Here is a 19,714-nt window from a genome sequence, read left to right as displayed (position 1 = left end):
AAGCCAACACAGAAAGTTCAGTTCTGTAGGATTTCAGGGGACATTTTAGAGAGCTACCCTTGGAAAAACAAACATAAGTCTCTCAACAGTTGGCCTGGCTTTGTGGGATCAAAAGAAGGTATACAGTTTTAAGAACTTCCCCCAAGAGAAAACGGAGTGTGGAGTAAGGGCATCTAAGAAAAGCCTCAGAAAGATGGACTGACAGGTGAAGATGTCTCTTCCAAAGCTGGTTAGTGAAGACTAGAGGAGTCTTCAAATATGAACATGGCAACATAAGACTTCAGGGAACATAACAAATCAGGGAAACATGGCTCCACCAAAGAAACACGATAATTTTCCAGTAACTGACCCCAAAGAAATGGAGATCTATGAATTGCCTGGCAAAGAATTTAAAATAATTGTTTTAAAGAAACTCAGCAATCTGCAAGAGAACACAGACAACTCAGTAAAATTAGGGAAACAATACATGAACAAAACTAGAGGTTTAACAGAAATCATAAAAACCTTTTGTTTGTATAAAGATGTGTACTCGAATGTTCACAGTAGTTTTATTCATAACAGCCAAAAACCAGAAAGAACGCAAATGTCTTAACAACTGGTAAATAAATAAATGGATACATAGATTTATAGTTAAAAGGAACAAACTACTTTTTCTTAGAAACATCTTTATTACAAGTGTCCTCTCATACGACATACACTGAAGAGTGTCCTTTTCATACTACATTCCTTAACCCTCTCATACTACAGTACTCTCATACTACATACATACTACATACATTATGTATAATTTCCATTCACTGAAATAACAATATTCTCATCATACCTTGCAAGTAGCATTCTTAGAAACATTTTATTTTTAAGATTTTATTTATTTGTTTATTTGAGAGAGTCGGGGGGGAAGGGCGGTGAGCAGAGGGAGAGGGACACACAGACTCCATGTTGAGTGCAGAGCCTGATGCAGGGCTTGATCCCATGACTGCGATCATGACCTGAGTGAAATCAAGAGTCAGATGCTTAACCAACTGAGCCACCCAGGCGCTCCTAGGAATATCTTTTGTAAGTGTTCTTATACACTTCTCTACATGCATGGAAGAATAGGTATAACTTCCATTCACTGTTCTTGCACTGTTCTCATACCAGCTAGCAAGTAGCCAGATCAAACTGTTGGTATACACAGCAATATGGATGAATCTCAAAACCATTATGCTAATTTAAAGAAGACACACAAAAAAAGACTTTATACTATATGATTCCATTCATATGAAATACTACAAAAGGCGAATTTTATAGTGATTGTAGCAGATTACTGAGTGCCAAGGGCCAAAGGGAGGTCGGGAGGGATTGACTGTAGAGGCATAATGGATTTTTTTATAATGATGGAATGTTTCTAATTCATGGTTATAGTAGTGATTACTCCAGTAAAGCTGATTAAAAAAAGAGAGAGAGAGAGAGGGACCTACTGCTTGATCACCTAATTTTTGTCAAGTTCTTTGTTCCTAGGTCTTCCCATCGTATTACTTGGAACTCTCTCCCAACTATAGCTTTAGCCTTTCCTATTTAGTGCCTTGTGGCCCTTTTGCTGTTCTCTTAGGCTTTTTAGGCTTTTTCCTACTAATGAGTGTTACAGAAGCAGAGCTGTTCAGGGTCCTATTCCCGCTGAGCTGAGTTCTGTGTCTTCCAAACCAATTGATTAAATGAATCCATGTTAACACATTAAAGGTCAAGCCCTTAGAGGAAGGCCTCATCTTAACACACAGAATAGTTATCATTAATATGGCATGATTTTTAAGTCTAGAAAAGCTTCCTTTGTTAAAAAAAACAAACAAAAAAACCAGCTTTCTCCTGACCCCGTATATAGCAGTGGAAAGAGGGTGTAAGAAATATGTATTTTTAAATAATTCCACAGGTGACTTTATTAATCACTCAGGCTTAGAAACCACTGGATTGAGGTACTGCTCACCCCATCTTTTAAAAACAGAACAAAATACCTTTACTAGACTTCATTAAATTTTCATCAAAAATCTTTGCAGGAGACCTTTTTCATATGCTATTTATTATCTACTGTCTCTCATTACCTTGGTTGGTCTTTTCGTTCCTCTAAAGAAAAAAGGTTTTAGGGGCCCACTTTCATTAAGAACCACTATGTACAAGGTATTTGACAAGGGTTCATATTTAGTTCTCATAGATGATAAAAATGAGGTTCAAATGGTAAATAACTTGCCCAAGGACATAGCTAGTAGGTAGCAGGAGTGGGTTTTGTATGCTCGACTTTAAAACAGACGTGTTTCCTTTTATGCTGTACTAACTCCAGGCGGATGGAACAAATGAGGGGCTATCCTTATCAAATTCACTGGCCCATTTGCTCCTAAATTCTCTGCTTCTCCATACCTGGACATACAGAGAAAGAAATAAGTCACTAACACAGAGCATATCCTGACCATCTTTTCTTAATCAGGTTTTTCAGTTATTTGAGTCACTTGCTTGCCTCACACAGATGGAATCATGGGCTTTTTTTCACTAGTTGACTTATACTATAACCTAATTAGTAACATCTTTAACTTTGATCATTTATAAACTTCTAATATACAACAGCTTTGAGTTAGAGAAACCTTATTTATATTAGAAACTGCCCCCCAGCCAATGTCACAACCTCTATGACCTCAGTTTCCTCTTCTGTAAGATGATGGGGTTGAAGTAGATTATTTCTAAGTTTCCTTTTGCATTCTGTGCATATAAGTCACTTATTTCAGACACATGATGGATTTGCACAAACATTATTAGAAGGGTCATTGGATTTTCAAGCTAGCTCATTAAACTTCTTGAACAAGCAACATACCTAAAATACAGTAATGCAGGTTGGAGGAAGAGACAAAGGGCTCTGTTAAAGAGATAGTCTTGCGTGTCATTCTGCCTATGTTTACTTCTTGATTGCAATGAAGACAGCGTATCTGGTACTTTTGTGTCGTCATGTTTTGTTATCCTCTGAGGAAAGATCGGGTCAAATTCATGGAGCAGTTTACAGCTTTCATATCAAATTTAATAAATTTTCTTTGCCAGAGTTTGAAACCTCTTTTGATAACTTTTAATACTTTGATAACTTTTAATAGTGGTGACTTATAATGAAAGCAGAAATTATTGATCTTAGGTATCTATAAAGATAACTTTGGAAAAATACCTTCTAGGCAGCTGAGATTCTACTACAACATGGAGCAAACCCAAATCAAAAGAATCAAAAGCAGAAGACTGCTTTGGATGAAGCAGATAATGAAAAAATGAAAGAGCTGCTGAAATCTTATGGTGCAATTGAAACTGATGATAGAGATGAAAGTAATGTTACAGACACTGGTATGTATGTCAGTATTGCTTTTTGCTATTTTAGACAAGTTTATACCTCTGCTTAGAAAAATCTTCAGATTTGTAGTGTAAATTGTTTCATAACTGGGGTAGATGTTTTGTGTGTTTATTAAACTCTTGAAGAGCATTATTTATTTTTAGAAGTTAGCATTTCCAAATTGGTTTAATTTATATACTACATGATCCTGTTGGATTGGAATTACATGTTGAAATGCAACCCATATTATTCATTAAACAATTATCAATCTCTAGAGATAGAGTCGTAACTGAAACCACACAAATTGGCTTACTGGTAGTGGGGATGGAAAAGGTTGGCATTATACTAAAATCTTTGCAACTAAGATCCCATTACTTCAAAATTTGTAGTGGTTCATGTGAAAGGGCCTGATGCAAACTTTTCAATACTCTACTGTTCTAATGCTAGAATATGAATTTGTTAATAAGCAAATATACTTGTATGCATATATGTATGTGTAAATATAGTGTAAAAATATTCAAGGGAATTTACAGTGAGGCAAAATTTTATGAACCATTTTTTAGAAATAGTTGCATTTAAATAATATAATGAACTATCTATAAGAAATAGGCATGTAGTAAACACTAATTTAGAAAACATATATTTGTTGAGAACCTGTCAAGCAAATTGAGTATTTGCCTATGAGGTACATATTCTTGTGGGGAGATCAACCAGAAAACAAACAGTTAAACACAGTTTATTAAGTGTTGAGGAGAGTGATTTGTTCTTCCTTTTCTGTCCTGCTTGAGCCTTGACTCATACGAGAAACCCGGAACATATCTGCCCTTTCTCCCTATGAGGCAGAATAACTGGGAAGAGAACCCCTGTCACACACTTTTCGCCCAGCCTACCACTATCTTTACCAGTTGTTGATTTTCAAGAGAGGAGTTATATTATTGATATGATTGGTCAGAGCCAAGGATAATCACTGTCTCATATTTTACTAGTGAGATAGATCATGTGTAGGTCAAGGTCAAGACTGAAACAAGTTCCTCTTTTAATTGCCTGCTCCAATATAAAGCCCCAGCCATATCTCTCTCCCTCTCCACAGCCATGTCTCTCTCCCTCCCTTGGAGTTATTGGGCACTCTGTTAGGAAGTGCTGTATCAATTCCCACTTGTCTGTTGTTTCTTGTGTATACATTTCCTTGATCAAGTACCCTAAAGGGATGAGGGATGTAGGTTACAATAGTTATATGAAGAAAGGGAATCCAGAATGGGAAGAGGGTCAGAGACAATGAATTGTAGACATAGTGATTAACAGCATGGATTTTGGAATCAGGTCTGTTTTTAGTACTAGCTGTGTGACATTAAGGAAACTTCCCGAATCCCTCTAAGCTTCATTCTCCCCTTCTGTAAAATGGACAGAATAAACTACCTATGAAGATTAAGATGGTTCAGGAAAAGAGTTTGCCATCCACTGTGTGAAAAGTATTCAGTAAATGTTAGCTGTAATCACTGAATTGATACTAATAATGAGATGCTGATCAACATTAAGTTATTATAGTAATTGTAGACTTAATTTATTCTTTCTATTCCTGTCACCATTAAAATTGATAAAATGAAGCTAAATTTTTACACATTATTATATTTTCTAATTTTAATTTTTAAAGTCAAAATTCCTGCTGTCCGACCAAAAAGACTTAAACGGTGTTTTTGTGATGACTGCAAAACTGTTGATCCACCTTCTCTTTCACACAGAGAAAAAACAAGAGAAAGCCATCCTGTGGTGAGTAACATTGAAATCCTTTCATTTTTCATCTTAGAAAATGCCATTCTTGGGGCGCCTGGGTGGCTCAGTCTTTAAGCGTCTGCTTTCGGCTCAGGTCATGATCCCAGGGTTCTGGGATCGAGCCCCGCGTTGGGCTCCCTGCTTCACAGGAAAGCCTGCTTCTCCCTCTCCCACTCCCCCTGCTTGTGTTCCCTCTCTCACTGTTTCTCTCTCTCTGTCAAATAAATAAATAAATAAATAAAATCTTAAAAAAAAAAAAAAGAAAATGCCATTCTTTGGGCCTGCCAGCCATTGGCTATTGGCAGTATTCTTTGCATTTTAAGGACACACAGGTTGAACATATTTTTTGTTACAAGAAAATAATATAGTTAATGAGCCAAGAAAATATGTTGTACAGTTAACTCACTTATCTGCATTGAATACAGAATTACAGATTAGCTGCTATTCTTTACAACTAGGTTGTATTCTTTAGCTACTTCTTGTCCCACTATCATAGTGTGTCTTCATCCACCCACTCCCACAAAAAGTCTAGGATGCATAGTAAGTAGAAAAGATCCTGGAACCCAGACAGAGAAGAGAAAAACAACTGGGATTAGCCAACATGGGATCTCACATGGTTTATAGTGATAGTGTTTGCTATATGTGAAACTCTTCATATAAAATATATTTATACAAAAATAACATAGTAGTTGCTCAAAAAATGTTACTTGTTAAGATGGATATGTGTAACTTGATTAAAAACATAAAGCTTACTAGAAACTCCTTAAGAAAGCATCCTCAATGAAATATTATTTTGAATAAGACTATGTGTGTTGAGGGGCACCTGGGTGGCTCAGTCGTTAAGCATATGCTTTTGGCTCAGGTCATGATCACAGGGTCCTGGGATCGAGCCTCACATCAGGCCCCTTGCTCAGCAGGGAGCCTGATTCCCTCTGCTTCCCTCTGCCTGCTGCTCCCCCTGCTTGTGCTCTCTCCCTCTCTGTCAAATAAATAAAATCTTAAAAAAAAAAAAGACTATGTATGTTGATGAGACTTCTCTTACATGCTTTCTGTTAGTCATTGTAAAGAAGACATTGCCATTCATTGAATCTAAACTATTAATCAACAAATTTATAGCTTAAATATTTTATCTTAAGTGGTATTCAAACTAAATTACGTTTGCGTCAGCACTTTGAAAATGTTTTACATTGTTTCCTGCTATCTGTTGTCATGGACAGAAAGTCAACCATCAATCTGTCATTCCCTTGTAGATAATCTGTCTTTTAATCTTACAGATTTTATATCCACTTTCACTAAGTTGTGTCTAAATGTAGAGTGTTTTTATTAATTATAATCAGGCCTAGAAATGCTCCTTTAATCTGAAGGCACATTTCTCATTTGTATTTCAGGAACTTCCAGTCCTTATACCTTTGAAAATTGCCCCTGCTCCATTCTCAATATTTTTCTGTTTTGTAACCTCTATTCAGATGTCTTTTAGACCAGTCTCCATGTCTTCTAGTATCTTCTTCATATTTTCCATCTCTTTAACTCTCCACAGTATATCCTGTGTGATATCCCTTGACTTCTCTTCCAGTTCATTATTATTCTCCTCAAATATTTCTAATCTATTTAACCCATATATTGAGTCTTTAATTTAAATGACTGTTTTTTATTTCTAGAAATTCTGTTTGCTTTTCAAATTTTTTGTTTTAAAGAAAGAACAAAATAAAACAAAGACTTTAATGCTCTTAAAATATTGATAGCATTTTTAAAAATCCAAACATTTTTTAAAAGGAATTTCAAAGTCTCTTCCTGATTCTTTCTCATGATAACATGATTCTTTATGTGGTTTTTAATTTTTTATTATAATCCCCTTTCCATGAGGACTGATAACTGTGGGAATTTTGGTGTGCCTAACCTTTGTGTTGAACATTTGCATCTGCTGAGGCCCTAGAAGTTTATCCGTTTCACACAAGTTTTACACAGTTTCTCAATTTGGGTTCCTAAACCACACAAATTATATAAATTTAGTTCTTATATACATGTGTGGTATAGGCTTGAGTCTCTGATTTTTTACCCAAAGCCTTGGGTGGTGACAAGTAGAGTTTTTCTAACCTTTAGTTAACCTAAGGTCACTAACTTTATGTGAGGATTTCATGCCTCTTTTTCCTTTGTGAGCATTAAAAACCCAGCCCCTAATACCTATATTTGTTCCAAATCCCTGATGGGTCACCACTAGTTTCATTTCTGACACCAGGGAATTTTTCAGTCATTTTCCATTCTTAGCTGTGTGTGGGTATATATTTTTTTAAAAGATTTTATTTATTTATTAGAGAGAGCGAGAGAGGGAACACAAGCAGGGGGAGTGGGAGAGGGAGAAGCAGGCTTCCTGCAGAGCAGGGAGCCCGATGCGGGGCTCGATTCCAGGACCCTGGGATCATGACCTGAGCCGAAGGCAGATGCTTAACGACTGAGCCACCCAGGCACCCCTGTGTGTGTGTATATTTAAAGTTTATTGTATTTTGTATACTGTTTCCATGTGTTTGGAGTAGGCAGAGGTTCTTCTCTATCAGCTCAGCCCACCATATCTTTAAGGTATGTTTTCATGTAAAGATTAGAACATCTTGGAAAAATTGCCTGTTGTTATTAACTGTATGGGTGTTTGCTTCAGGAGTAATGTATATTATTTCACATGCCAAGCTTCAGAAAAAATGTAATGGAGATACAGGAGTCTAAAGAAAACCAACTTTGGGTGGAGGAATGGGTAAAATGGGTGAGGGGAGTGGGAGGTAGGTTTCCAGTTATGAAATAAATAAGGCACAGGGATAAAAGGTACAACATAGGTAATACAGTCAATGATATTGTAATAGTGTTGTATGGTGACAGATGGGAGCTACACTTGTGGTGAGCATAATGTAACTATAAACTTGTCAAATTACTGTTGTACACCTGAAACTAATGTAATATTATGTGTCAACTGTACTTCAATTTAAAAAAAAGAAAAAGAAAACCAACTTTAGAAAAGGAGAAAAACTCAAGAAATATAAGGACTTTAAAGTCATTAGGGGTTAGTCCTTTGTAAATGTAAACTTATTTTTGAATGTTGGAAACTTCAAATCCAATTGGGGAGATGGGTGACTCTATGGCCAGATACAAAGGAAATGAGATGATTTTAGTTTGCTGCCACCTTATAACACCTTTAGATCACAGCATGTAGGCAGCTTCCTTCTCTATACCCGTGTAGATGGAGTAATAATACTAATAGTTGGTATTCACTGAATACTTATTATATGATAAGCTCTCCTCTAAGTCCTTATATTAACTCATTTTAATCCTCATAATAACCCTTCTGGGTGCGTTCTGTTATTCTCATTATATTTTCCTTATTACAGTTGAGGAAGCTAAAGTAAAAGACGTTAAGTAACTTAATCCAGAATTACATTTCTATTAAGTAGCAATACCAGAATTAAAGCAGTGCCAGGCAGTCTAGCTACAGAGCCTGTGCTGCTTTTTTTTTTTTTTTTTCAGATTTTATTTATTTATTTGAGAGACAGAGCAAGAGAGAGAGTACAGGAGCAGGGCCAGAGGGAGAAGGAGAAGCAGACTCTGGCTGGGCAGGGAACCCGATGCGGGGCTCAGTCCCAGGACTCTGGGATCCTGACCTGAGCTGAAGGCAGACGCTTAACCAACTGAGCCACCCAGGCGCCCCAGAGCCAATGCTTCTGACCACAGTGCTATACTGTACAAAATTGTAAGAGAGGTATCAGAGTCAAAGATGATCCTGCCATGAAAAATAGGAAATTTGGAATAAAATTATAGTGAAGCTTTCCATAAGCACAGTATAAACTGTCTAAAGCTGTTTGTTCCAAAGACAGATCATAGGTTGGGTTTTTTGGTATTTCTTTTTAAGATAAAAAAGCAGTAATGAAGGACTAAGAAGGGGGATCTTGGAGGGAAGGTTATACTGGCCCCTTCATGATGGAAGGCAAAGCTGGTGTGGAGTTGAAGATTATTGCCCATGGTAGCCAAGACTGAGTGCATCCACAATATGAGCAAAGCAGAACGGAAAATCAGCACCAAAAAAATGTTTTCTTTATCCTGACCTGGCTCAGATTCAGACCTTTAGTTTGCTTTTACAGCCATTCATTGTAAAAAGAGATAAATCTCATTTTGTTTGTTTTGCATATTTATGTTTTATAGTTCTGCTCTGATGCATTTCATAAATGACAGCAGTAAGATTGCTTTTCCACATAATTGGATGGTTTTATTATGTGCATTTTTCATGTCCCTGTAGGCACCAAAGTAAAATTTCAGGGCAATGTACTTTAGAAGGGTTTGAGGACTGTCATATTGTTTAAATGAATGTATATTGAGAATATATCAAAGGATAGGTAATATGAGTCAGTCCATCAGTCTTTGTTTATTGAGCGCCAGCTATATATCCAACTGTGTGGGAACTATTCACAAATATAAAAGCTATGCTCCTGCCTATAAGATGTTATTTTCTTGATAGAGAAATATGATGTGTAAGACATTATATATATTAATGCTAAATTATATACCACCAAAATTCTTTTTTTTTTCCTAAAGATTTTATTTATTTATTTGACAGAGAGAGACACAGTGAGAGAGGGAACACAAGCAGGGAGAGTGGGAGAGGGAGAAGCAGGCTTCCCGCGGACCAGAGAGCCCGATGCGGGGCTCAATCCCAGGACCCTGGGATCATGACCTGAGCCTAAGGCAGACGCTTAACGACTGAGCCACCCAGGCACCCCTATATCACCAAAATTCTTAACCAATTCTGAAAAAGGAGAAATCCATATGAATTAGATTAGCCAGAGGTTTCATGTATGATTCGGGTTTTATATAATAATAAGCGATACTTATTGAACTCTTGTGTTTTGCTGGCACTGCCCGAAGCATTTTACATGTGTTACTCTATTCAGGCAAGGAGAGGAGAAGTAACATGCTGGAGCCACCCACCTAGGAAGAGGTGAAGTCACAATTCACACCCAGGCAGTCTAGTTCCAGAATCCACTCCATGATTACTTCTCTCATAAGAAAGAGATGAATCTGGGCAAAGTAAATTGAAGACATTCTAGGCAGGACAGTCAGTACTAACAAGGGCATGGAAAGGTGGCCTTAATTCCCATTTGTGAATGAGAGAGTAGTGTTTTGTATTTTTAGGATTATGTGGGAGATTTTAATAGTGTACAGTGATAGTCATAAAGCCTTAAAGTGTACTTATTGCATATATGTGACCTTTAAATATTATGTGCTGAGTTGTTCTTTTATCACCTACAGCTATGATTATAACAGAAGTCAGTGAGAAATTATGAACCTTTATATGGCTGCTACTCATATGTTCTGTTTACCAGGAGTAGATCTGCTACATAAATCAAAATACTTAGGTTTACTTGTTCCCCACAAATACACAACATTTATACAGTTAAGTTTAAACAAAGCATGAATACATTTCGAACATAAAGTGAAATGAGCATTTTAGCAGCACTTTCTTTAGCACTTTTACTGTGCATTTGACAATTGTATATCAGAAATATCTACCTTCTTGTAATGAAGTTTTTAATGTTTTTAATCTGATAGCATCAGACCATCAGTGCTATTCTACAAGATATAGAAGAAAAACAAGAAAATTTACTAGAATTTGAAATAAGAACCCCTGAAGATGCAGGTAAATATGGACCCATACTCAAGTTTGATTATTTCATACATCCAAGGTCATTGCTCCCTCTGCTTCTTAAGGTACAGGTTTATGTCAGAGCTTACTTATGGTGGCTGAAAAGTAAACTTTTTTTTTTATGTGATAATAAAGTGCCAGGAATTGGGCATTATAAGTCATTTATGCAAACCAGTAGTTAGTGTAATTGTTGATCAAGATACTTCTAGACTCAAGGTATAGCATGAGTAAAATGAGAGATACTTAGAACCATGATCAGAGATAAGCTACTACTGGTGATATGTTTAGATGAAGATGTGGAAAAAAAAAGTGTAAGATAGTGACTAGAGATGAGATTATTTTGCTCCTTAGCTCGTCAACTTCACCCAACTATGGTAACCCTTAAAAACAGATCAGTAAAGGAATAGGCAGTTGTGACTCAAGTAGGGCAAATCCTCATACCTTTCAGATGAACAGATAGACCAGGTAAATGTCTCACTGCATAGATGTCTTCCTGTTTACAAAACACTAGTGATTCAAAATGGTAAATTTGACTTTGATTCCTGACCTAATAATCTGAATTTCTTAAAATTTCAGTGACTATTTGCAAATCTTTGATAGATCACACTTGTGTTTTCTTGAGTTCTGACTTACAAGGTAGAAATTAGCTCCTGATAGTTGCAGATCTGAATGTTTAAGTAGTTAGCTAAAAAGTAATTTGAAATATTTTATCAGTCTTTTGTGTAACAGGATACAACTATTAGTTCATCTCTTGTCCTAGTCCATACTGTACAGTCTTTAAAAAATTATTTCCTTTTAAATTATACCCATTCTGCCTTTCATCTTGGCCTAATATATGGTACATGTTATGATTTGAGGAAAATAATACAAAATAACTTATACCCTCAAACAAATGTGAATAGTTCATATATTTTATTTAGTATTTATAATGTCTTATACCCCTAAGGTGAATTTCCTAATTTTATAATTTTTTTATTAAAAAGGCATATAAATATACTTCAAAAAATAATAAAGATGAAAAAATATGCTAAAATTACCTACTGTCCCACCACAATATTTGTTTCCTTTCTTTTTCTAAGAATTTAGCTATGCAGGGGCGCCTGCGTGGCTCAGATGGTTAAGCGTCTGCCTTCAGCTCAGGTCATGATCCCAGGGTCCTGGGATAGAGCCCCGCATAGGGCTCCCTGCTCCACGGGGTGTCTGCTTCTCCCCCTCCTTCCTGCTCAACCTCTCTCTCACTATCTCTGTCTCTCTCAAATAAAAAAGTAAATATTAAAAAAAAATTAGCTATGCAGTTATACCTCACTAAAATATTAAAAACATAGTTTGGATCATGCCAAATTTGCCATTTTAACATTTTTCCCCCAGAGCTGTTTTTCTTAGTGGTACGTAGTATCCTGTTCTGTAAATGTTCCAGGGCTTAATTTTTCTCTTTTTGTTGAGAAAAAATTTACATTTTTAAAATTTTTTGCTATTCTATAGCATATATCGTTCTTAGGAAATATTAACAGAATTGGGGTGCCTGGGTGGCTCAGTCAGTTAAGCGGCTGCCTTTGGCTCAGGTCATGATCTCTGGGTCCTGGGATGGAGCCCCACATAGGGCTCCCTGCTCAGCAGGGAGCCTGCTTCTCCCTCACCCTCTGCCTGCCGCTTCCCCTGCTTGTGCGCGCGCTCTCTCTCTCTCTCTCTCTCTGTCAAATAAATAAAATCTTAAAAAAAAAATATTAACAGAATTGGAACTACTGGGTCAAAAATATATAAATATTTTTAAATCTATTGATTTGTATTGATAAATTGTTTCATAAAGTATTAGATACTAATTTAATTTGCACTTTCACCAACACACATTAGTGTTTGTTTTCCTTTACACTGCTAACAGCTTCAGTATTTTCATTTAAATTAATTTTAGTAGTTTTAATAACAAGAATGCCTAATGCCTCATATTTTCACTTGCCTTATTGATTATTAGTGGTATTTTTTCTCTAGTTTTATTTCCTGCTTTGTGAATGACTATTCCTGTTTGTCTATTAATAAATAGGAACCATTTTATGTAATCAGGTTATTGACCCCTTTTCTGCCTTAACTGCTGTAAATATGTTTTTCAGCTACTTAACTGTCTTTTTATGTGTAACATGTTAATTTATGCTTAAGTACATATATTTTCAAATTCTGTATAGTAAAATGTATCAGCCTTTCCTTTGCTATTTCTTTTAATGCTTTTAAGATTAGAAACTTTTCTCCCCTCCCCATCCCTATGCTTCATAACTTAATTTAATTCTTTTTAGTCAGGATCCCTTTATTTTCGTCTCACTGCCCTTTAACGGGGGAGAGGAAGGCAATGGGACTTTAGAGTTCTTGGCTAGTAACTAAATACTGACTGCATTGACTCCATCAATCCTTGGCAAATGTCTAAAACTTAGTGTCTTCAGAGCAGTTTTCTGAGGCTGTTCTGAAGCTTCTGTCTGGCTTCTGTGTGGCAGGACAGCACATTTTCCTTTCCCTGGCTCCTCTCAGTTTCCTCCTCCTCCTTCTTCCCTCCTCCTTACTCCCTCCCTCCTTCCTTCCTCCTTTCTTCTTTTTTCTTTTTCTTTTTTTTTTTTTTTTTTGGTGTCCCACCCTATACAGGTTCTTTCTCTGAGGGAGAAGCCATCGTAGGATCACAGGGCAGGCTCCACACCAAGTTGTCAGGATCCTGGCACTCTGGACCTGTGGTTAGAAGGGAGGACAGTTAATCTCTAGCAGCAACTTTCCCTTTCCCCAGCTGTCCAAAAGTCTTGCTCTGCAGGATCTCAACCTCTAGGTGTTCAAGGAGGAAGCCAGGTGTGAGTCCATCATCACCTCAAAAGAAAGTTACTACTCTCTTCTTGAGAGACTCCCCACCCCCGCCCCTGTTAGCCTTGAATAAAGGAGAGAAACCTCACCTCTCCCTTTGGCTACTCATATTGGAAATTCCCATCCAGTTGAGCAGTAGCTCTCTGAAGTATCTTTACAAATTCACCACCTCCTTATTCTGACACCTTCTATATTTTTGATCTGGCTGAGGGATCCAAGAATAATGAATCCCATTGTGTACATTTCTTTGTAAGTTTTTCTTATAGATGTCTTGCATTCACTTGGATATCAGATATCTTTAATGCCTCAACCAAACAGACCAGAAAAATGTTTACTTTTTGAACATTTCGTATGTTATTTTTTATTAAGTGTTTTAACTCTTTTATTCATTTGAAATCTCTTTTCCACATGTGGCACAAGATAAGGATAGACTAGAGTCTCCCACCTCCATATTACTACTCTATTTGCCTCCTCTTATTTGTTGAATAATTTCTGTCATCCTTGTTTCTCTAATGCCTTATTACCATATATTAAAATCTTACATATATTAGGGCAATTTCTAGGTTTTCTCTAAGATATCAATGATTAATGTATCTGGCAACTAAGTATATAGTATCAAGTTAATGTAAAATTCTTTTTTTTTTAAAGATTTTATTTATTTATTTGAGAGAGAGAGAGAGCGCACAAGCAGAGGGAAAAGCAGACTCCCTGCTGAGCAAGGAGCCCAGTGCAGGACTTGATCCCAGGACCCTGGGATCATGACTTGAGCCAAAGGCAGATGTTTAACTGACTGAACCACCCAGGGTCTCTAATGTAAAATTCTTTATATCCTTTTTTATAGAAACATATAGAATCTTCTAGGTTACTATGATAATGTTATTTTTACCTGTGATTTAAATTTCAGTTAGAAAAACCCAATGTGGGTGCCTGGGTGGTTCAGTTGGTTAAGTGTCTGCCTTCAGCTCAGGTCATGATCCCAGGGTCCTGAAATTGAGTCCCACATCAGGCCCCCTACTCAGCAGGGAGTCTGTTACTCCCTCTCCCTCTGCCCCTCCCCCCGCTTGTTCTCTCTCTCTCACTCTCAAATAAATGAATAAAATCTTTAAAAGAAAAAAGAAAAACCCAATGTGACAGGGTACATAGTGTGAACATCTTTTATTAAATAATGTCAAATCTGCCAAACAAATTTATATCTAAATTTTTCATGATCATCCAGGCTTCCCCCCTTTTTTGGCACATGCATCATATGAGATTAATTCTCAGTCATAATATTAACAAGACAGAAACTACTCTGGGAACACTGACTCTATACTGATCAAATTATTTGTCTGATTTGCAAAGGGAACAAATTCCTACTCTGAACTTGATTTCATTTCCCACCACTGATTTTCTCTAGTTAAATTATCTAGAAAAATATGCATTGGTCTAAAAAAGGAAAAAACTTAAGAAACAAAGCCAAAACTGAAATAAATAACAAGTAACTTAAAAGAGGTAAAATGTATTCATCTAAGCCTTTCCATTTACTGCTTGGGAATCTGAATTTGGACATAATTGACATTTATGTGTAAATCTTGTGGATTTGTGATGGGTGAGGGAGGTCATGATGCCTTTAATTAGGAAGTAGTGGAAGAAAGTAAGAAAATTTTAAGTAATTATTGTAAAAGTAATTTTATATACTACATCTTTAAGTAACCTAGATATCATATAGTCCTATCTAAGTATTAAGTGTAGAGAACAAGAACTGATAGCATCCTTCTTATTTTTAAGTACATATAATATATAGTTACATATAATATAAATATATAGAATAATACATTAAATATATTAAAAACTTTTACACCACAAATAAACACACTGCTACCAAAGTATTAATGGTAGTCTCTTTTGTGGAGTGAAAAAAGAGGAGAAGCAGGGGGTTATTTTTCTTCTGTGTTAACATTCATGTTGTTTGAAAAAATTTTTTACAATGTATTCCTTTTATATTTTAAAAAGTAATTTTAACAAAATATTTATTTTCCTATTTATCTTTACTAACCTCTTTTCACAGATAAGGAAGGTGACCATAGAGGTCATGTGACATGTCCAAGACCACAAAGCTTAGTGGAGTAGCAGGATTAGAACTCAGGCTGGCCTCCATATTCAGGGTACTTTCATAGGGTGGCATAATTCAATGAGCCTTGATTTATATATCTGGGCCACTGATATTAGGGAGCAGGATAGGAAAATAATGGCTTTTTAAGAGTAACAGTAAGGCTGAGTCCTGTGTGATCAAATTTAACGTTTGCTATCTCTCATTTAACTGACTTTTTATTTTATTACCATGTTTCCAGAACAATACATTGAAAAGATGTTAGAGATAAAAGAGGTTATGGATAATGTGCTTGCCAAACAGAAAGCAGAAAGGGATGATCTGGCTAAAAAATACAGGTGAGTGAAAAAAATAGGAATGCTTTAGAGTTTTCATAATTTATCCCTTTTTAGGTACAATAGTTAGATCTAGAATTTCTTGGGAGTACAAATGTTGTTTAGGACCAAAGAATGACTTTATGAGGTGATCTAATCTGTTACCTCCATGGAGAATTGTACTTCCCAGAAAGATATTTTTCTATTTTATTACTTGAAATATTCAGAAAAAGATATTTTAGTATCTTTTTCAAAAATATTTTTATTAACATATAATATATTATTTGTTTCAGAGGTATAGGTCTGTGATTAAACAGTCTTACACAACTCACAGCACTCACCATAGCAAATACCCTCCCCAATGTCCATCACCCAATCACCCCATCCCTCCCACCCCCCTCCACTCCAGCAACCATCAGTTTGTTTCCGGAGATTAAGAGTCTAAGGTTTGTCTCCCTCTCTGGTTTCATTTTGTTTCATTTTTCCCTCCCTTCCCCTATGATCCTCTGTCTTATTTCCCAAATTCTTCATATCACTGAGAACATATGATAATTGTCTTTCTCTGATTCACTTATTTCACTTAGCATAACACCTTCTAGTTCCATCCATGTCATTGCAAATGGCAAGATTTCGGTTTTTTTATGGCTGCATAATATTCCATTTTGTATATATGCCACATCTTCTTTATTCATTTGTCTATTGGGGGCGCCTCGGCTCTTTCCATAGTTTGGCTATTGTGGATATTGCTGCTATAAACATTGGGGTGCACGTGCCCCTTCGGATTCTACATTTGTATCTTTGGGGTAAATCCCTAGTAGTCTAATTGCTGGGTCATAGGGTAGCTCTATTTTCAACTTTTTGAGGAACCTCCATACTGTTTTCCAGAGTGGCTGCACCCGCTTGCATTCCCACCAACAGTGTAGGAGGGTTCCCCTTTCTCCCTATCCTCACCAACATCTGTCATTTCCTGACTTGTTAATTTTAGCCATTCTGACGGGTGTGAGGTGGTAGCTCATTGAGGTTTTGATTTGTATTTCCCTGATGCCAAGTGATGTTGAGCACTTTTTCATGTGTCTGTTGGTCATTTGGATGTCTTCTTTGCAGAAATGTCTGTTCAAGTCTTCTGCCCATTGCTCAATTGGATTATTTGTTCTTTGGGTGTTGAGTTTGATAAGCTCTTTATAGATTTTGGATACTAGCCCTTTATCTGATAGGTCATTTGCAAATATCTTCTCCCATTCTGTAGGTTGTCTTTTGATTTTGTTGACTGTTTTCTTTGCTGTGCAAAAGCTTTTAATCTTAATGAAGTCCCATTTGCCCTTGCTTCCCTTGCCTTTGGAGATGTTTCTAGGAAGAAGTTGCTATGGCTGAGGTCAAAGAGATTGCTCCCTGTGTTCTCCTCAAGGATTTTGATGGATTCTTGTCTCACATTTAGGTCTTTCATCCATTTTGAGTCTGTTTTTGTGTGTGGTGTAGGGAATTGGTCCAGTTTCATTCTTCTGCATGTGGCTGTCCAATTTTCCCAGCACCATTTGTTGAAGAGACTCTCTTTTTTCCATTGGATATTCTTTCCTGCTTTGTCAAAGATGAGTTGACCATCGAGTTGAGGGTCCATTTCTGGGTTCTCTATTCTGTTCCATGGATCTATGTGTCTGTTTTTGTGCCAGTACCATACTGTCTTGATGATGACAGCTTTGTAATAGAGCTTGAAGTCCGAAATTGTGATGCCACCCACTTTGCTTTTCTTTTTCAACATTCCTCTGGCTATTTGGAATAGCCAGAGGAATGTTGAAATATATTCAGTGTTTTTCAATTTTTTTTTAAGATTTTATTTATTTATTTGACAGAGAAAGACACACAGTGAGAGAGGGAACACAAGCAGGGGGAGTTGGAGAGGGAGAAGCAGGCTTCCCATGGAGCAGGGAGCCCGGTGCGGGACTTGATCCCAGGACTCTGGGATCATGACCTGAGCCAAAGGCAGACGCTTAATGACCGAGCCATCCAGGCACCCAGTATTTTTCAGTTTCTGTTGAAATTTATATTCCATATAAATTTTAGGATTATTTGTTCCATTTCTTTGAAAAAAGTTGATGGTATTTTGATAAGGGATGCATTAACTGTATAGATTGCTCTAGGTAGCATAGACATTTTCACAATATTTGTTCTTTCAATCCATGAGCATGGAACATTTTTCCATTTCTTTGTGTCTTCCTCAGTTTCTTTCATGAGGATTCTATAGTTTTCTGAGTACAGATTCTTTGCCTCTTTGGTTAGATTTATTCCTAGGTATCTTATGGTTTTGGGTGCAATTGTAAATGGGATCAACTCCATAATTTCTCTTTCTTCTGTCTTGTTGGTGTATAGAAATGCCAACGATTTCTGTGCATTGATTTTATATCCTGCCACTTTACAGAATTCCTGTTGAGTTCTAGCAGTTTGGGGTGGAGTCTTTTGGGTTTTCCCATGGTACTTCCCATGAAGTATCGTATCATCTGCAAAGAGTGAGAGTTTGACTTTGCCGATTCGGATGCCTTTTATTTCTTTTTGTTGTCTGATTGCTGAGGCTAGGACTTCTAGTACTATGTTGAATAGCAGTGGTGGTAGTGGACATCCCTCCATGTTCCTGACCTTAGGGGAAAAGCTCTCAGTTTTTCCCCATTGAGAATGATATTCGCTGTGGGTTTTTCATAGATGACTTTTATGATATTGAAGTATATACCCTCTATCACTACACTGTGAAGAGTTTTATTCAAGAAAGGATGCTATACTTTGTCAGATGCTTTTTCTGCACCTATTGAGGGGATCATATGGTTCTTGTTCTTTCTTTTATTAATGTATTGTATCACATTGAATGATTTGTGGATGTTGAACCAACCTTGCAGCCCAGGAATAAATCCCACTTGGTCGTGGTGAATAATCCTTTTAATGTACTGTTGGATCGTGTTGGCTAGTATTTTGGTGAGAATTTTTACATCCACGTTCGTCAGGGATATTGGTCTGTATTTCTCCTTTTCAGTGGGGTCTTTGGTTTGGGATCAAGGCATTGCTGGCCTCATAAAATGAGTTTGGAAGTTTCCTTCCATTTCTATTTTTTGGAACAGTTTCAGAATAGGTATTAATTTCTTTAAATGTTTGGTAGAATTCCCCTGGGAAGCCATCTGGCCCTGGACTCTTGTTTCTTGGGAGATTTTTGATTACTCCTTCAATTTCCTTACTAGTTATGGGTCTGTTCAGGTTTTCTATTTCTTCCTGGTTCAGTTTTGGTAGTTTATATGTCTCTAGGAATGCATCCATTTCTTCCAGATTATCTAATTTGCTGGCATATAGTTGCTCATAATATGTTCTTATAATTGTATTTCTTTGGTGTTGGTTGCAATCTCTCCTCTTTCATTCGTGATTTTATTTATTTGGGTCCTTTAAGACATTTTAGTATCTTAAAAAGTTGTGTACAGCCAAGAATTTTATGAAAGTGTCTCTGGTCATGAATCCCCAAAATAAATTTCTTTTTTTCCCCCCAAAATAAATTTCTTTCTGTAGTGAACTCAGATTTTTTACATTACAAATTTTTCTTTTGCTATCACAAATGTCATCTTTCCAAGCAGTGTAACCATGTATATTATTTAGTTTTGTGTATTTCTAAACTTCTTAGAGTTTTTAAGAGGTTTCATCTTGATGATATTGGTTATATACTGCTTTTGGTC

General features: G+C 36.5%; 1 protein-coding gene across 7 annotated transcripts in view; it reads left to right on the top strand.

The window, feature by feature from the left end:
• Window positions 1-19,714, top strand: part of ANKRD31 (ankyrin repeat domain 31) — a 146,596-nt gene that overhangs the window by 93,955 nt on the left and 32,927 nt on the right. For all 7 annotated transcript variants that reach the window (XM_027606869.2, XM_035727796.1, XM_027606870.2 and 4 more), the window contains 4 exons: window positions 3,183-3,345; window positions 4,983-5,098; window positions 10,685-10,772; window positions 15,941-16,037. In XM_027606869.2, the coding sequence (XP_027462670.2) occupies window positions 3,183-3,345; window positions 4,983-5,098; window positions 10,685-10,772; window positions 15,941-16,037 (464 nt within the window). The remainder of the gene's footprint in view (window positions 1-3,182; window positions 3,346-4,982; window positions 5,099-10,684; window positions 10,773-15,940; window positions 16,038-19,714) is intronic.

This window comes from Zalophus californianus, chromosome 5, assembly GCF_009762305.2.
Source record: "Zalophus californianus isolate mZalCal1 chromosome 5, mZalCal1.pri.v2, whole genome shotgun sequence".
In the NCBI taxonomy this organism is placed as follows: domain Eukaryota; kingdom Metazoa; phylum Chordata; class Mammalia; order Carnivora; family Otariidae; genus Zalophus; species Zalophus californianus.
This window is presented reverse-complemented; position numbering and strand designations above follow the sequence as displayed.